Source organism: Polyergus mexicanus, unplaced genomic scaffold (assembly GCF_030449975.1).
Source record: "Polyergus mexicanus isolate NDT 795.1 unplaced genomic scaffold, iyPolMexi1.0 SCAF_5, whole genome shotgun sequence".
Classification (NCBI taxonomy): domain Eukaryota; kingdom Metazoa; phylum Arthropoda; class Insecta; order Hymenoptera; family Formicidae; genus Polyergus; species Polyergus mexicanus.
This window is the reverse complement of record NW_027223325.1, coordinates 6,685,810-6,705,919: the sequence shown is the minus strand read 5'-3', so window position 1 is coordinate 6,705,919 and position 20,110 is coordinate 6,685,810. Positions and strand designations below refer to the sequence as shown.

Genomic DNA, 20,110 nt, shown 5'->3' with positions numbered 1-20,110 from the left:
AACTTTTTAGCGCCTGTTCCTCGCTTTCGGTCTGTCGCGCTAGACCCCCCGTGGTCCCGTGTAGCGGCGGGGTGGTCGTGCTGGGTACGCATCGTGGTGGTGTGATGCTGATACCGGTACGTGACCAAAGGTCCACGCCGATTAATACCGGGCTTTCGAGCGTTGGCAGGATCGTGAATGTATGCCAGTAAGTCTGGCCGGTGATCTGGATGGGCAGTCTGACTGTGCCCACGGTGTTGGTAATTTCGCCGTCGGCGAGTTGTACCTCCCCTTCGCGGAAGGTGACCTGATGTCCCCATCGTCGTGTGCGATCAGCTGTCCGGTCGTTGATGAACGAGACTTCGGACCCGGAATCGAGCAGGGCGTCGTACCGGTCTCGGTTAATGGATACCGGTAGGTGCGGCCGTGGCGTGTATTTTATGCAGGGCTCGGGGCGCCGGCCATCGTGGCCCCGGCCCGCCCGGCGTTTCCCGACGGCGGGTGGCATTGACGCGTCAGTATCCCGTCTTTGCCACATCGGGAGCAGAACTTTCGCGGCGGGCGTTGGCAGTTGAACCGCGTGTGGCCCCGCTGCTTGCATCGCCAGCAACATTCGTCGCGGTTATAGGTGGCGGCGACGGTCGGAGTCGTCGGCCCCTGGCGGTGGCGGCGGGCTTCGGTCGCGCACTCGGCGTCAATCTCCTCGAGCTCAGTGGCGCGCGCCTGCAGGTCCCCGACTTCTCCGGTTTCGTCGTAAATAATGAAACGCTTCAGCTCCGGGCGCATATTTTGGTACACCCGTTCGTATTCCTCTTCTGGTGTGAAGCCTCCGGCTCGGCGCATGAGCGTGAGGAGGTCGGCCACGTACCGTTTAAACGGTTCACCCGCTTGTTGGCGGCGGTCGGCGGCTTCGCGGCGAAGGACGGCCTGGTACCGGCGGGGCAAGAATTGTGCTCGAAACGCGCGGTCAAAATCCCCCCAGGTTTGCCAGCGGTGGCGGTGGTTGCGGTACCACCGGAGGGCGTCTTCCTTGAATAGCTCGGGGAGTCCGAGTAGCATCGCGACTTCGGGGTATCGGTGCCCGGTCGTGAGCTCCTCGAGCCTTTCCAAGAAATCGAACGGGTCGCGCCCATCGAAGTGGCAACCCCATTTTCGCATCTGGCACAGTACTTCGGAGGTGGCGAGGGGCGCGGAGGTTGTGTGGTCGGTCGGCGTGAGGATGCGCGCGGGTATGCCCGTCGCAGTGGTGGGCTCGTCGCCGTTCGTCCCGAATTCTTCGGGGTGCGCCTCGACGTACGCGGACATCCGCCGTCGGATGTCGTCGAGGGTTCCGGATGTATCCACCCCCCAGCTGATGGCTACTTCGATCAATTGCGACTTGGGTAGGTTGTATATCCACCCTTTCATTTTCGCGTGGCACTCTTTTCGTCTCGCTTACCGAGGGTTCGTGTCTCGATACGGTCAGGTAACAAAAAAAAACGGTCCCTGTTCGGGCGCCAATGTAATAAACCGCTTTCGCGAGGCGGTCGTGGATAACTCGGTCGGGATCCGGGGCTCGTGAAAGGGTATCGAGAGACGAACGATAGATGCGTTAGGTAGAATAGAATTTATTGCGTTTAAATGTATGTGTGTATACAGAGTGAGTGTGTGTGTGTGTAATTATTGTGGGTGTCGGTGTGTATGCGCTTGCATGTGAGTGAGTGATAAGCGAGCGAGTGCGTGTGCGAGCGAGTAATATCTGCGTGGGATTTACAATGTATATCGCAAGTATGTGTGTGTGATCGTGTGTATGCAGCCAAACGCCCTCGCGTATGTGTGAATGTCGGAATCGTCTAGTGGCGGTCGCGTCGGTCGCTGTGCGTCCGAATTATATGCACGGTACGGAATGTGATTTCGGCGGATTCGCGAATATATCGATTACGTTGCGCGGATCTGGATTTCGGCAGGAGCCGCTAGCTACCGGGCGGTAATTTCGGTCGGGTCGGTGGGCGATCCTTAGACGCGTCGGTATCGATCTGATTGCGTCGATCGATGTCGCGGCCGGTTAGATCCTCCCCTTTTAAGCGGGACTTAGCGCGCCGTATTAATGGTGATTCCGATCGCGGTAATGGCGGTCGCGGAATTACTACAAGTTCGCGGGTATCGCGGTATTGTTCCGTCGGGGATGATTTTCCCGTAGAATGCAGGAGTGCAACGGCCGACGGGAACACCCGTCAACGGCAGGGAACTCCCTACCGCTGGATAATTGCCGTTGCACACAGGTGGACGGATGCGGATGAGGTGTCGAGAACTCTCGACGGAGGCTGAGTACGCCCAACCCCGTTTTCCTCTCTTTGCAATAAATCGGAAGGATCGCTCGTGGAGATGCCGCAAACTCTCGGCGGAGGCTGGGTACTCCCAACCCCGTTTTCTCTCTCTTTGAGCGGTTATAGGATCGTAGCGGATTTCCAGGCGTCTTACAGACTCTGGCGGTTGCGGAAGATCTGGTCTCGATATGGAAAATGTGCCCTTATTTATACCGCTTTCTCCGGCGGGTGCGCGTGCGTAATATGCCTGATTGTTTTAAGGCATATTGTTTAAGATTGAACCGCCGCGCGCGACTCGGGCGGTTTCGGGAACGGTCGGTACGGTTACCCGAGCGCGGCGACGGTTCCCGGTAAACAAACGCGTCTTGACGGCGGTTATAAATTTGAACGCTTTTCTTTATATCTTAAAAATGGGCGCTCGGCGCCTCCGCATTATGCCCGACCGGTGTTTGTCGGGCGGCGGACTTCCGGCGGATCGACGGCCGGGTAACGGTGGAGGGATGCATCGTTACAAATTGACAAATGCCTTCAAATATTCCGAATCATTGCTCCGAAATTTGAATCTACTCACGGACCGCCAACCATAGGCAGGGAAATTGTTGTATAGCAATTTTTCCCCGCAACTTTGTAATGCAATGTTTGTTATTGATATTAAGTAAGATTAGATATGTAAACGAAAAAAAAATAAAAAATTTGAAAAAAAAGTCGCACGCCGACGGGACTTGAACACGGGCCAGCAGCGTGCCAGCCGTGAACCTTGCCTACTGCGCCGCGCTCGCTTGCTCAACAACGCAGCACAGTTACTGGTATACATACCGCGCGTGAAATTTTACCGTAGATTTTCTCGGAAACCAAGCCGTAGTGCATAAATTCCCGTTAGCCTGGTACTTAGGGCAAATACCTCTACAACATACCCGAGTCCCATCAAAATCCATTTTTATCATGTTGCGGGGTCCCCTTGTCAGCGTATTAAAATCGTGGTACCGCGCGGAAGTTCCACTCCGAAAACTTCGACCGAGCGTTCAAAGTCGTACAGACGTAAGGTAGACGAAACAAGCGAAACCGAAGGTGATACGCTATTTGTATCCGCCGACGAGGACGAAGGTGACAAAACAGTAACGAGTTACGCAGATTTTCCGACAAAGAAAAGAAAAGAATTGCTCGACTGGAGCAAACTCGAATGATGGAACTCGAAAAATTGTATTACAGTCCCTCGCACTATGCCGGCTATTCGGCGACGGATAATTGATCACGAGCCGCTAAACCGAATTTCTCACGAAATGAGGTCATCGACTGGCTTAAATCGCAAGACGCATACACGTTACATCGCCCGGTACGACGAAAATTTCCACGCTTGCATTATAACGTGACAAATATCGATGACTTATGGAAGGCTGATTTGATCGATATTCGTAATCTCAAGAGCTATAATGACGGTTATCCATATCTATTAACGGTTATCGACGTACTTAGTAAATTCGTTTGGGTAGAAACTTTACGCGACAAAACAGGTGCCTGTGTGGTAAAAGCGTTTCAACGCATATTCTCGAGAAACAAAGAGCGCCTGCCCGTATACCTGCAGACCGACAAAGGTAAAAAATTTATTGCTCCGCAAGTACAAAATTTCTTAAAAGAAAAAGATATTCGTTTTCGCGTAGCTCGTAATCCTGATATTAAAGCAGCTATAGTGGAACGTTTTAATAGAACGCTCAAGGAACGAATGTGGCGATATTTTACGCACAAAAATACGCGGCGCTACATCGATGTTTTGCAGGATATCGTTCGCGTTTACAATCATACCCGACATTCCACCATCAAAATGCAACCTGCAGTCGTTACGAGGGAAAATGCGCGAATCGCGCGTGAAAATATGAATCGTCGCTGGAACGACAACGGTGATGAGGTGAAGAAAAAGAATCGTAGGCAAAAGGCTAAATATAACGTGGGTGATTTCGTGCGTGTCAGTAGAGCAAAAGTAGCCTTTGAGGAAGGATACGAGGCAAAGTGGAGCGAAGAAATATTTCGAATTCACCGTGTTCTCGAATGGAGAAAACCACGCGTATACGAATTAAGCGATTTAGCGGGCGAAGTTATAGACGGGATTTTTTATGAACAAGAATTAGCATCTGTTATTAAAAACTTGCAAGGGGGAGAATTTATCGTCGATCGTGTGATAAAAAGTAGGGGACGTGGTAACAATAAACAATTATTAGTTAGTTGGCAAGGATATCCTTCAAAATTCGATTCTTGGATACCCGCTTCAAGTTTAAAATCTTTGAATCAAAAATGAGGGAGGAAGGATTTTATATGATTCTCCCGAGTAATAGCAGCATGCGTTTTTTTCCGGAGAATAAAACCACGTGTTTCACCACTGAATTACCTCAACGTATAGACTTGCAAGGACGTTGGGAAGTAGCGCTCACGGAGATTCAATTTCCGACTAGCTTTCTTCATATACGTCCTGGAGAAGGAATCATAAAATTTATCAATATTGAAGAATTCCCGATAGGCCCCCAAAAAAAGAAAATCATCGCTAAGAAATCTGAAATACCTTCGGGTATTTACTTAAGTTTGCACGATATTATAGAAGCTGTGAATTACTCTGCAAAATCCGTGGGTTCGCATATCTATTGGCAATTTGGAGCTATTATCAGGCGCAAAATTATTATGAAACTTTCCTGCGACATTATGAAATGTGATATGATTTATTATGTAAATTTTTCCGAAAAACTTTGCCGAATACTCGGCTTCGATACGCGCAATAAGCTCAATGCTAGTGTTGTGGAACGTTTACCGTTATGGCTCTTTAGTGAAACCGACTTCAATATACAGAATGACGACGAGATGCATGGTAAAATTGAAAATAATACCGGTACACCAGGCGTTTTACCTTCCTGGATTTATGATGTTGAAATTTATACATCACCATTTTACGTATTTCCGCGCGAACGTGTAATAATAGCCGCCGAACCAGCTAGTTTGTTGCGCGGTATCCCTGACAAGCTCTTTGTTTATTGCGATATTTGCGAACCCTATATTACTGGTGATGTACAATCTCCTCTTTTGCGAATAGTCGCACTCGATGTTGGAAATGATTACGCGTTCGCGTCTACTCAAATAAAGCATTTCTCGCACACTCAATACATTGCCCTGCGTCAAACGTCTTTTCGCACAATCGAAATAGATATAAGAGATCAACTAGGACAGAGTATACCATTCGAATTTGGAACGCTGACAGTGACATTGCACTTCAGGCGTATCGAGTAGATAACAATAATAATTAGAGACCGCGATAAAAAATTAAACGTTAATGGATTATTGTTCGACGTATTACGACGAGTTACAAAACGGCGGCAGTCGCGGCGGTGGAATTCCGCGAGTTTTCGTCGGATCGCCCTATCAACGAGGTCACGGTATTGGTAGTTTTCTCGGAGGATTGTTCAGACGTGTACTACCTTATTTAACTAGAGGCGTACGGACTGTGGGGAAAGAAGCTTTACGTGCCGGTGCTAATATAATCGAAGATGTTGAAAACAATATGCCGTTTAAAGTAGCGGCCAAACACCGATTTGAAGAATCGCGTGACAATCTTAAGAGAAAAGCTAAAGAAAAAATAAGTAGTCTGATGAAGGGTTCGAGTTATAAGTCGGATGCAAAAATGCATGTAGCTCAGTTTCCTTTCGGCGGGCTCAACACGCGCATCGCTAAATCCGCGACATTACGTAGACGACGCCAGGCGCGTAAGAAAAGTTCGTCAAAGCGCCAGACGCGAGGGAAAAAAAGAGCAAATACAAAAACATCGAAAAATAAGAGAAGAAAAAAGCGCACAACGGTGAAAAGACTTAAAACATCCACGAAACGGCGTAAAACTGCTAGAAAGCGCACCGTATCCGACATATTTTCTTAAACGGTATATATTCTAAACACATCTAACAGTGAGAATTACAGCGACGACAAAAAATTTGCGGTAAATAAGCATGTCCTTTCTTCACACGCATTCGAGCGAGTGTTTAAAGAGCGAACTCGATCTCTTTTCTTTACCACCCACACAAACTAGTATCGAGAGTTCGCAATGGATTCATTACAAACCCGTGACTTCGCTCTCGGACGATTCTCCGATAGAATTCGTCATTCCGGGTCACGGAGAAGAATATTTAGATCTCACGCACACCATGTTAAGTCTCCGCGTACGCGTAGAAACACCGGGCGATTCCACGGGACATACTGCGGGCGCAACCGCCGCGGTCACTATAGGCCCCGTAAATCATTTACTTCATTCCATGTTCAATCAGATCGACGTGTATTTCAACCAAAATCTCGTGTCGCCTCCAAACAACGCTTACGCGTACCGCGCGTACGTCGAGGCGTTATTAAATTATTCTTCACCCGCAAAAACTTCCCATCTAACCTCCTGTCTATGGGACGCGGATACACCCGGTCAAATGGACGAACCGGTGGAATCAAAATCGCCAAATTCCGCTCTCGTGAGAGGCGCGCGTTACATTCGCGGCGGGCGCGCGCTAGATCTTGTAGGACATCTCCATTGCGACGTTTTCAATCAAGACAAATTTTTAATTAACGGTGTAGAAGTACGCTTGAGGCTCGTTCGTTCGAAAGATTCGTTCTGTCTTATGGACAGTAACGGTTCATCGTCGAAAATTCATATACTGGATGCGAGCTTACTCGTGAGAAGGGCGAAAATAAGCGCAGGATTATTACTCGCGCATGCTAGAATGTTGAGTAAAGTTACGGCCAAATATCCGCTCACGAGAGTCGAAGTTAAAACATTTACGATTCACAGTGATGTTGTGGGTGAATCATTAGATAATGTAATACTGGGTCAACTTCCGAAAAGGATAATAGTCGGCTTTGTTAATAATAAAGCGTTTAATGGGGATAGAAAATTAAATCCGTTTAATTTCAAAAATTACGGAATAAATTTCTTCTCGCTATACGTCGACGGTATGCAAATTCCTAGTAGACCGTTACAATCGGTTTTCTCACCGGAGGAACCGCTTCACGTCGAAGCTTATCAAACTCTCTTCGCGGGAACGGGCATCCATTTTTTGAACGAAGAAAATTCTATAAGTAGAGACGATTATTCCAAGGGATATACGTTATTCGCTTTTGATCTCACGCCCGATCTGTCTGCTAATTACGCAGGGCATTGGAATCTCGTAAGATATGGTAGTTTGCGATTAGAAGTGCGATTCGAGAAAGCTCTCACTGAGACCGTTAATTGTATTATTTACGCCGAATTCGATAATGTAATAGAAATCGACTCGTCTCGTCAAGTCATCGTCGATTTTGCCGGATAGATATTTATCACGCTCAAGTATTTGACTGTTACAACATAATACTCGGAAAATTTCCCTCCTTTTTCTTCCCTCCACATTCGATCAAAATGCCAGCAGCATAAAATATCAAAAAATATACAATATAACAGAAAAGAATTCAGTTTCATTCGAGACACGAACGTCGACGCTTCGCGAGCAGTTTGAACTATTATAACCGCGCTGTCGAGTGCGCTTCAGTCTTCACAAAATGGATATAGTCATCGACATACAAGGTTTCCGCGATGCCAATGCGAAGTTTATCCCCAAGGAAGTTGCTATTATCGCGCTTGATACTCCATTCGTCGGACATTGGATTATGATGCCCCCGCATTCATTTGGCGATTTACCAAGAAATGTAAGACATGAAAATAACTGGCTTACACGAAATTATCACGGTATTGAATGGTTCGGCGGTGAAGCTAATCCGAAATATTTTACTTCGCAACTACGTGAAATAACAAGACAGGCACGATACATTTACGTCAGAGGTGCCGAAAAAGAAACCTACTTGCGGAATCTACTCTCCAGAAATATATATAATTTGGAAGATATTTCTCCCGCATTCAAAAATCTGTCAGAGGGAGAAGTGCGCGGACGATATTGTGGTTACCACGGATTTCGAAAATTTGGAATCTTTCATTGCGCATTACGCAACGTATATAAATTAAAATATTGGTTGATCGAGCGAAATAATATCGTTTACGGCAATACGAACGTTAGTACTCAAGCTACTTGTGGTTCTCCGGATAATTGGAGTTTAAACGCCTGTGACGACGACGACGACGACGAGGATGACGACGAGGAAATCAGTAGCACGTATGAGATTTCGAGCGATAGAAATAAAATAGAGAAAAAAAATCTGCAAAAATCCGAGCGATCAATAGAAAAAGAAGAAGAGAAATTTGAAAAATCTGAATTATCGTCGTTGATGGATAGAGACAAGCTCGAAGCAATTACTAATTCCACACAAGCCGACATTGAAAACTCAGCGTTACAAGCCGGCACGACCAAAGACGCACTACCGAAGGAGGTAAAAACCGAAGTTATTGAATATATAATACCGCTCGTTCGTTCGCCTCCGTACCAAAATAATGAACTCTCGCGAAATTCTACAAGCATTGCACCACATCAATGCCAGGCATGCGGGAGTTTATCCAGCCGACAGAGTCCCGAGGGTGTGGACGAGGTCGACAGCCATCGTCGCTAATACGGATGACCACAATCGACCTGGAGAACATTGGGTCGCCTTCTTCCTCGACGAGCATGGTACAGGCACATATTTCGACAGCTACGGAATACCACCCTTGCACCCCGGATTTCTCCTCCGACTTCGTCGAAACTCCATCATCCATTGTTGGAATATTCAACAATTACAAGGAATTTTTTCTCAAACATGTGGACAATATAGTTGCGTATTTTTATATTATATGTGCAACGGTTATGATCTTAATCGGTTTCTTAGTCTTTTTACCGAAGATTGCGAACATAACGATCGCTTAATCGTACACTTATTTCGTAAAATTTTTCTTCGCGAAAAAAAAAACAAGTGAAACATTGTACGCTATGCGTTGCCGTGTTTAATCATGTAATTCGAATTGTAATACGTTATAGACGTTGTACTCCTTTGTAATATCTTAATTATATATAATAAGAATATTGATTTATGTAAAATTAATATCAATAAACGTAGGATGTTTTTTTACTTAAATTGTTAAATTTTTTTCGTTTCCCCTCTTGCCTTTTACAGTATAATGCTCCAAACGCTTGAACTTTTTAGCGCCTGTTTTTTATTATTCTTTCATTGGTTGAGGTAACGTAATTTCTTTCGGCGCGGCAAATGCGAAACCCTATAGAAACTAAGGGAATTAGTCAGCCATAAAATGAAAATAACTAAAAATGGGCAGTGCTAGAATAAGGAAACTTTTTCCCCCACTTTATTGTCCTTTTGGAAAACACTGGGGGGATTATGTATAAATTCTGATTTCCCATGAAAAATCCAACATTAGTTTTTCACCTCTTGAAATTTTTGTGCGTTAAGTTAAGTGAAGTCCTAGTGTGCGAAAATGTGTGTCGCTGATATTTTAAGAAAAATCGCATTATTGTGTGCTGTTGCTCTACCGCGATTTGATATCAAAAAATATCTCGACCGCATATCGGAGGAAGACAGCGAAAACAATTATCGCTTATTTAAAAAGACCGCCAATAGCTGTTCGAGTGATGCATTGGCGATAGTGTTTTGCTTGGGACATTTTGGCAGTGATGTCCGCCTATTAAATATAGCAGGTGGAATTATAACATACCGACTAGCTACGGAAAAAAAGGAGGATAAAGATATCGGCGGCTATATAACCCATCTTCTAAACCATCGACAACGTGCGTTAGGTAAATATATTTCACTTATAATAATAACAATTACAAAAAAATGTAGTAAATTTTTAATTTTTATTTTAATAAAATTTTTATTTTTGTTAAAAATAGATATGCTCGCCATTTCGAATATAGGAGCCGAATCAATGCGAAGAAAACGTCCTGCAGAAGAGCCTGTAGCAGGACCTTCGCGAAGACACCCTGGGCACTCCGTCGAAGTCATTACGTTATCGGGTAAATATTACTTTTTTGGCGACACGCGAAAATTTTATACATACATACATATATATATATATATATATAATGCTATATATATAATTTTATTTTTTGTTTATAGACTCGGACGATGAAGACGACTCATTTGAACCCAGCTACTCTCTTGTATATTCTCCTGAGCGTCCTTCTCCCGATCCACCGTTTTCCCCCCCGTTCGCTTTCTCCACAGTCTTCCGAGGATGATAATTTCGAGAAGGCTACCCAGGATTTCAGCGATCATATATATATATATATATATATATATATATATATATATATAATGCTATATATATAATTTTATTTTTTGTTTATAGACTCGGACGATGAAGACGACTCATTTGAACCCAGCTACTCTCCTGTATATTCTCCTGAGCGTCCTTCTCCCGATCCACCCCCCCCACGTTCGCTTTCTCCACAGTTTTCCGAGGATGATAATTTCGAGAAGGCTATCCAGGATTTTAGCGATGAACTCCCAGACCTGGAAGCCGACTCTTCCTACCAAAATTAATCACATACTATTTTCTCATTAATTTTTTAATTTTCTCTCTTTTATCGTTGTATTATGTAATATAATTTCGTATACTTTCCGTAGCGGTAAAATAATCTTTCTGTAAATAAATATTAAGCACTATGTAAATATTTTTCCCTGTATATTATATCATATTCCATTGCTATATAAATAAAGATGTTTTTTATTTTAAAGAACCAGACGAAAATATTTTTCTTCCCTTCCTTTCTTCCCTGCGTCTCCGTGACGTCATAGACTCTGTCCTAAGACTCCGTATCAAACAGTCTCAGCTACCCGGTCACGAAACTAAAGTATGTGAGCCTCTATTACTAAAACGTAGGTTTATTGATAGTCATTGTTCGTTACCATACGGATATATAATAGAACGTTAATTTTTCTCGGCTCTCGTTTTTATCGATGTATATAGCAGCGAATTTGCATATTTTCCGTCACATAAGAAATTTTGTACATTGCGAAATTATTATTTACATTTAAACATAAGTATAATATTTAATAAAAATTTTTTATTTTAAATCGCTTATATAAAAACATTTACTATTTTCCTATCCTTTCTCTCCTCGTCTAAGTGACGTCATAAAGCTCTAAAACCATCGTAATCGCTACCTGCACAGACTTGCTTTTTGCGACCCCTTCTATTCTCGTGACGTCTCCATTCTCGGTGGCCGCCATCTTGCCGATTCTTACACACGTGTTATTTTGCCGCGTTTTTCCCTCTCACTCAGAAACATGCTCCTCATCCAATCAAACTGCCGGCAACTATAGGGAAGCCAATCAGAGCGTAGGGTCCCCTATGCCGGAGGACTACTCTCTACAAATACTACATCTAATCCATATTCTAATAAGATTTCAGCTAGCCCAGCATACTAGGACCCTGTCTGGAAATGTGGAGGACCCAGGTTCGAACCCCGAGAATTTCCACTCGCCCGGAAAAAAAAAAAAATAAAGAAATCTAAAAGGAAAAAATTTAAAATTTAAAATAAAAAATTGTCTCGTAGACGTCCACGCATCCCCTCCCCCTTTTTTAAATAATAAAAATTGTCTCGTAGACGTCCACGAGTCCCCTTTTTTTTCCATAGGTACCTGTGGTGGGCGTGGCCAGACAGGCACACAGCAGGGGGTCGGGATCGGTGGTGGGGGTTTGTTGTGTCTAGCTATAGTTGCCCCTATATTACTTTTGAATATCGGACCACTCGCACAATGCAGCCATTTCTTCAAAATCTTTGATCCACATCTTCACATCAACCTTGTTATCTCCGTTGAACGTCTCTAAGGATTCTTCAACATCTCTGAATGTTAATAATTGATTTCCTCGGGCCCTTCCTGTGTTTTGTCTTCTTTCAACAATCGGCACTTCATCTTCGTCGCTCAGACTTGTGTCGCTTTCGCTGCTGTCTTCTCGTTTTCTGCTTGCGTCTTCATCATTTTTATTCTTAACTTCGTCGTGTTGTTCTGTTTCACCGTGTTCGCGCTCGAGTTGCATAAACGGTAACAGTCTTAGGATGAGTTCGTTTTTCAGTCCTGCCGTTTTCAAATTTAGTTTTTTCAATTCTTGTCTTAATTGAGCTGTCATCATGTCCGTCAGCTTCGCATTCAGATCGTCGTTTGCTGCGCTGGCACTTGGTTCCGTCATTATAGTTATGTCTTAGAAAACTTCTTGAAAACTTCTTAGGCACTTCTTATGGTCGTCTGCTAGCACTACACTCTAGGCTATAATCCCGGCTGAGCCCCCAATTATTTGTAGGTTTTATTTAAAACAGATATTTATTATAAAAGAATATAAAGATTTAAGAATACAAGGAATATACGAATGTAGTACAACTCTTAACTGAAGGCGAAGGACTGACTGACGCTCGCTGCTGCTCGTCCGTTTATGCCCGGAGAGTAAAAGACGCCGACCGAAGAGTAGCGCTTATCTTTTCGGACTCGCGGCTACCCTGTGATCTAGCCGCGTACGTCAAAATAAAAGAGTGCGCACGCGATAACAAAAATCTCTCTTAGCGGCGACTCGCTAAAGGATTCGTTACTAGTTTATGATCTAGCCGCAATATCGACATGCGATACTACGCATATCGGTACATATAATACGTACTTAAATCCTACAGTAATGACAAAGCCTGGCGAAATCATGCACACGGATGTATGTGGGCCAATGTCGGTAGAGTCACCCGGTGGATCGAGATACTTCCTAACATTCAAGGACGACGCGAGTAGCTATCGACACGTATATTTTCTAAAACAAAAATCTCAAGTGTATGAAAAGTTTAAAGTTTTTGAAAAAATGATATCTAACAAATTCGGGCAATCAATCAAAATCCTGAAGTCGGACAATGGTCGCGAATTCTGTAACAAACAGATGGACGAGTATTTCGCGTCGCGCGGAATAAAACGAGAAACAACCGCGCCGTACACTCCGGAACAAAACGGAAAGGCCGCGCGGGACAATCGTACAATCGTTGAGAGTGCGCGCACGATGATCCATGCAAAGAGTTTGCCTCTAAGCCTATGGGCAGAGGCAGTGAACTGTGCGGTTTATGTTCTGAACAGAACAATGTGGTCCAGTGACACGGTAACACCCTACGAGATGTGGGTGGGAAAGGCACCGGATCTAAGACATTTGCGAATCTTCGGTTCGGAAGAATTCGCGTACATATCGAAACAATTCACGCAAAAATTCGATGCTCGTGCGCAAAAGACAATCTTTGTGGGATACAAAGACAATTCCGCGATTTATCGACTGTACAATCCCGTGACGAAGAGAGTGAGTGAGGCGAGGGATGTTGTTTTCAACGAGCGAATCGGAAAAGTATCAACGCAAATGGAGCCGAAAAATGAAGAAGACAAGGACAAAATAGCCCGAGAAGGAGATCGAGGGAAAAGAGATCGAGGATGAGACACCGCAAGACGCAGCTGCTGTGAGAGCAGATGATGCAGCGGTAAGAGCAGAAAATCCTCCAGTTAACCCGCGCGTGCTCAGAAATCGAGCTAACATCAAAACTCCGAGAAGATATGACGCGGATATTGCCGAATATACGATTCCCAACACATATCAGGAAGCACAGAAGCACAGAAGCACAGAAGCCACGCAGTGGGCAAATGCTACCGGAGAAGAGCTGAGGGCGCACAAAGAAAATCACACATGGACACTTGTGTCGAGAACACCGAACATGAAAACGATCGACTCCAAGTGGATTTTTCGCGTGAAAACAGACGCAGAAAGGAGATCACATCGTTTCAAAGCTCGATTGTGTGCACGAGGATTCTTGCAACGCGAAGGAATTGATTATACCGAGACGTTTGCGCCAGTCATCAGATACGACTCGCTGCGAGTGTTTCTAGCGATAGTCGCTACGAAGAATCTTGAACTGATGCAGTTCGACGTGCAGACTGCATTTCTGTACGGGAAGTTGGACGAGACAATCTTCATGGAGTTACCGGAAGGACTCGACATCGAAAGTGAAGCAAGAGGAAACGTGAACAATGTAGTGTGCAAGCTCGAAAAATCCCTGTATGGTCTAAAACAAGCCCCGAGATGTTGGAACAAAAGATTTACTCGATTCTTGAACGAATTCAAGTTTAAAGAGTACGAAGCCGACAGGTGCGTGTTTGTCGGGCAGTTTGAAAGTGAAGTTGTGTATCTTGCATTATTTGTCGACGACGGTCTAGTCGCAGCAAATACCAAAGAGACTCTAGACTTTATAGTTAATAAATTAAGCGATACGTTTAGAATAACTGTTGGCGATTCAGACGTATTGGTTGGTCTGCAAATCTTACGAGATAAGAAAGAAAAATCTCTGATAATTCATTAGAGTGCGTATACGAAAAAAATAATCGATAGATTTCGAATGAGTGATGCTAGGGCTCTAAGCGTGCCAGCTGATCCGCACGTGGTTCTATCTCCGTCTGAGTTAAGCGACGAAAAATCGAGTAATGTACCTTATCGGGAGGCGGTGGGTTCCTTGGTCTTTTTAGCAGCAGTATCGCGCCCGGATATAGCATATGCCGTAAACTCAATTAGCAAGTACCTGAACGTTGAGCATTGGCGTGCGGTAAAAAGAATTTTCGCGTATCTCAGAGGAACTATCGATTACGGAATCGAATATAGAAACGGCGGTAGCGAGCCTGAGTTAATTGGTTTTTCAGATGCTGATTACGCAGGCGATATTGAGACAAGGAGATCAACAACGGGTTATATTTTCTGTTTGGCAAACGGAGCGGTCACGTGGTCTTCACAAAGACAAAAGCTAGTAACACTCAGCACGACTGAAGCCGAATACGTAGCTGCATCAGCGGCAGCACGAGAATCAATCTGGCTGAGAAAACTATTGTCAAATATTGGATGTCCATGTGAAAAAGAAACTACTCTATTTGCTGATAATCAGAGGGCAATACAACTAGTCCAAAATCCTGTATTTCATAAGAGAACAAAACACATAGACATCCATTATCACTTTGTTCGAGAAAAGGTTAACAGTCAAGACATAACTGTAAAGTACATTCCATCCGAAGAACAGCGCGCGGATATCCTAACAAAAGCTCTGCCAAGAGATCGCTTTAGAGATTTATGCAACAGAATAAATACGGTGTCAATTTGCGTGAAACGCTCAATCGGCGGTAGTGTTGAGAATAAAAGATAATCGCGTTTGGTACGAATTGGGGTTCTTTTTGCGCATGCGTGGCAGGGTGCAGGCAAGCAGCGATCGCACGCTTTCTAGTGACATTCGTCAGTCAGTTGTACTGTAACTCGCGGAGAAGAAACACGTACTAGTCAAGCAAATAAACGATATCTAAGTACATTTCATAAACCTGTCTCTCTCTCTCTCTCTCTCTGTCTTTCCTTTCACTCAATCTGCTTTGACAATATCATCGACTCCAGCAACCAATAAACAATCACTATACTACATTTAGTGATAAACTATCCAGCTTCGATCAAATGAAGCTTATTATTCTGCAGACAAACACGGTATTTCAACCAACAGCGAATATGAAAAAAATAAGGAAAACAATCCCAGCATTTGTCAATTGATAAGTCATCTTGGCGCTCTATATCCATCAGCAAATCCAGCTATAACCATTCAGCATCCGGGCAAATAAAACCTGGACATTTTACTGTGGGATCCAACATGATATCCCAATCAATGGCTAATTACTCACAGTAAATGAGAATTCAAGCTAAGCATCGAGAGCCTTCTGACAAGCTATACCTGCGTTGTCCAGAGGACACTAATAACCAGAAAAAATGGGAAGAAGAAAGAAAAATATCCTATCTCTCTCAGAGCAATAAAATCTCCAGCTGAAGATTTGAGACTACTGATGTTGAACAGATAAACATTATGACATATACAGTTTTTTTTCTTACGCCATAAATGGGCACATATAAGAAAAGATAGTTTTGTATTAAGATTCTTTAATCAACGTATTAGATAAATGATTTATAACGACAAAATTTTTGTTAATACAAGAAGAATTATTGTTATTATGAGGAAAGTTCTTGTTATTACGAGAAAATTTAAAAGAATAAGCAAAAAAAAAATTATATATATTTTTGTAAAAGGAGAACAAAAGAAAAGAAAGCTTTCCTTTCTCCTTCTCAATAAACAAATCGGCATGCACGAGACCACATGCAAATTACAATACTTTAGTTAACAGCGAAAGGAAGAAATCTATTTCCCCTTTTCTGCAAATGTTGGATTTTTCTCCAACATTTGTCTAAGGCCGGGGGTGTTACGTCCTGGCGACTCCACGATTCCTTCCTTTCGCAAAGTTGCGGCAACGATAATCGGTCGGTGATAAAATGAGTCGTTCGGTAAATGGAGCATCTTGCGCCACGCATTTCTTTAACATTTAGTCACTTGTCAATATCAAAATCTATGAGCAACCGTGGGAAAGACGCGAGAGACCGGTGACGAAACCGCGCCGGTCGCCTAAAAGGAAATAAAAAATCAGTAGATATCCTCGAAATAGAATTTTCTAGCGGAAGAATAAATTGATATCAAAAAGATAATAAAATTCCTTGTAAGAAAGTATCTGACAAACGTAGCTAAATCAATAATGATGAAACTTCTGTGACGACATATTCAGTAACGACAGCTACATTAATATCGATAAAAATAATCATAAGGAAGTAAGACTTTTTCTAATCAGATCACGTGCGCAAGGGAAATCTAATGCTCAAGAGACTTGAACTGATATCGAGATCACCAATCGACGATCACCACGGGTAAAAATTCGAAAAGTAGGAGAAACACCCCGCCTAATAGAGGCAATGGTACAATTTTTAATTCGTTGAACTCTTGGAAGATTCCCACTCTTAGAAATTAGAATACATCCCGAAAAGAAAATTATAAAAAGGGGATTCGAAGAGACATTGAAACCACTTTTTTCCCGTCTTCAACTTCACGCAGTCTCACTCTGTACTTTTGCACCGTAATTCGCGAGTTAGGCACTTGTGCCACCAGTGTCCTTACTTGGCATCATCTGCAGGCCAACCACGAATCGAACATCAGGCTGCCGATATGAGACACAGAGCGAAACACCGTACCAATTCACCACCTCTCTGAATTACTATTTAAAAAAGTAAGTTTAATTGAATAATTTTTCTTTCCCTTCTTTTTGTCTTGTTTCTTATTTAAATCAAAACTTTCCGAAGAATGTCTTATTCTTTTAAATCATCAACCAGTTCCAGCGATAAATCTTAGAAAGTTTTAACCTAACACGTATGCGAGCGACCAATTTTATATTTCCGAGCGTTATTAACATATACGGTTATTTACTTATACATATTGATTTTGATCTTAATCAAATATATTTTTATATTGTATTAACCAGTCAGAACCTAAAATTTAATAGAAACTTTCCCTCGTCATTCTGACTGATGCCCTCCGTATTAGTGTAACACCCGCGAATTAAACACATACACACATGCACACACGCACATATTAAGAACTCAAGCAGCATTATATTTTTATTATAATTATTATTATTATTTTTTATATCATGTATACCTATCATTAATTTTAGAATGAATAAATTTAAACTGTGTTAATCAAGTTAAAGAATCAAGTAAACCTTTTATTAATTCCCCACTCGTTCCTAGATAAAGATCGCACTTGGTCCCATCCCGCGTAAAAGAGATTAAATTCTCTTACCAAAAAGGGACCGCCGAGCGAACTTCCGAAAACAATGTAATAGCGACTCCGTCGTTTACCTGCTTTGCGGACCTGTCAGTTCGTTCGACCCGATTCCAAACGCCACGAGACGTTTAACCTTCGGGATAATAAAAGATAGTTGTTACGCCCCTCTGTCGACTCATCCTTCCTTGAGTCTGGACGTAACATACACTTATCACTTGATTCCCGATTATTCCCGCCCATACGTTTATGGACCAACGATATTGGAACGCGCCTTCACGGACGACATGCAGGTTTTCTTCTGCCCAATGTAAAAAATATCGAGAATTGAACACCGTTCGGTACGAATGTCGCTTCGTCGGTCCATAAAATATTGTCCGGAAAAGACAAATTCCACCGACAATACGCGAGGAACTCTACACATGTTTTCCCGACGGTTATTATACTCTGAAATTATCGCAAATATAAAAAATCGTAAACAATACCTTCGCAAAAGTATATCCGTGGTGGCCCGATTACCTGGTCGGCACGGTCGCCAGACATGAATGTATTAAACTTTTTTGTATGGGGATACATAAAAAGTCTAACCGAGCACCGGCGTAATGATAGAGAAATCGAGGTACGTGAAGCTATTGTTGCAGCCTTTAATACCATTACGCCGGATATGGAGCACCGTGCTACGCGCAACATTATTCCAAGGGCCGAACTTTGCATACAAGAAGGAGGACGACATCTCGAATTTTTGCATTAAATATTGAGAGTGGATTAGGCCTACAGGGGGAAACCACTATAAAAAAGCGCACCAAGCTATCTATCGCAAAGTGGTGTGGGAATGATAACGCATCATTGTCTTGCCATCGAAAAAACAATTCGAGAGGATAATTATTTTCCGGCGCGGTGACATCGCTCGTCACTCGATGCGTGGTAATTATTTTTCGGCGCGGTGTCGCTCGCCGCTCGCTGCGTGACTCCGCGTCTCTCGCTCAGCTGATACTTCCGATGCTAAGAGACATAAACAAGTAAGCCATTTTACATTTCTATCGATTCCGGCCTACCGCTTCCCACGCGCTCATTGGCTCAGACATTTGAATTAATAACATAATAATTATTGCGAATTTAGCAAAATGGTATAGGACTTTTCGCTTCAGGTTGACCCGATCTATCTCCACTTTTCGTTTGGCTACTTACATGTCGGACACCCTGTATATATTTATATTTAAGAATTTTCATGAATTTATTTATATATGTATATCGATTATTTTATTATTTATATATATTACTATTTATATATTATTATTATTATTATTATTATTTATATATTTATTATATATTGCGACGACTTTTATCTCCATCTCGCGGCCGAACGATAGACGCGTCCGCCGTTTCGATCTTCCCGTCGCGCGGATGTAAGTTACGCCGACGAAGAGGAGCTAATTCGCCGAACGGGAGGCGCCAGAGAGTCGTCGGACAAAAACGGGAAAACGGAAAAAGAGATTCACGCGCCGAGTGGGAAAGAGATGTTAAGTGTTCCGCGCGTACCGTGACGATATCCGAGAGATAATCGCGAAAATCGAACTTGGGCGCCAGATATGATCTTTCACGTATCAATTCGCGAAACACACGAAATAAACACGAAATAGACGCGAAAGAAATTGTCAGAATTCGCCACGGGCTGACTAGCTCATCTAACGGTAGAGGGGCAGGGCGAATATTGAGTTAACGCGATAATTTGTGCAAGAGGCGACAGATACAATTAGGAGCGACAAACACAACTGAAAATAAACTCGATCATTAAACAAAGAAATAGCAGAATTATTATAATAGCGGGAGCCAAAGCTCTTTGAGAATAATAATGGTAAACCGCGCGGATATTCGGTGACGGTAAAAAAAACGAGGGGACGTGACTAGGTATTAAAAACGGGGCACGAAAACCCCGGAGAGTGTACGCCGATATAGGCCCGTTAAAACGGCCGTAATTTGCTCTCGGCGTTAAATACGCCTCGCACTGCGGAGTTGACAAATAATTAGCTGACTATAATTTGGGTGAGAATCTATCCGATTCTCGGTATTCAATCTCCAAAGACGATTGTATTGTCCGCTATTGTCACTTACAAACTAACACGCAACTTAGAACTAACAAGCCATTAACGCACATGTACGCGGTTCGCGCTTGTGTGCGTAACCCCTACCATTGCTGACCCGTGAGCCGCG

The 20,110-nt window shown here is 43.3% G+C and overlaps 1 protein-coding gene and 1 long non-coding RNA gene across 2 annotated transcripts in view; one reads left to right on the top strand and one right to left on the bottom strand.

The window, feature by feature from the left end:
* The window catches only part of LOC138933375 (uncharacterized), a 99,310-nt gene that overhangs the window by 36,955 nt on the left and 42,245 nt on the right, over positions 1-20,110 (bottom strand). The window lies entirely within an intron of this gene.
* Positions 4,572-5,552, top strand: LOC138933225 (uncharacterized). The gene has a single exon (XM_070295798.1). The coding sequence runs from the start codon at positions 4,572-4,574 to the stop codon at positions 5,550-5,552; it is 981 nt and encodes a 326-aa protein (XP_070151899.1).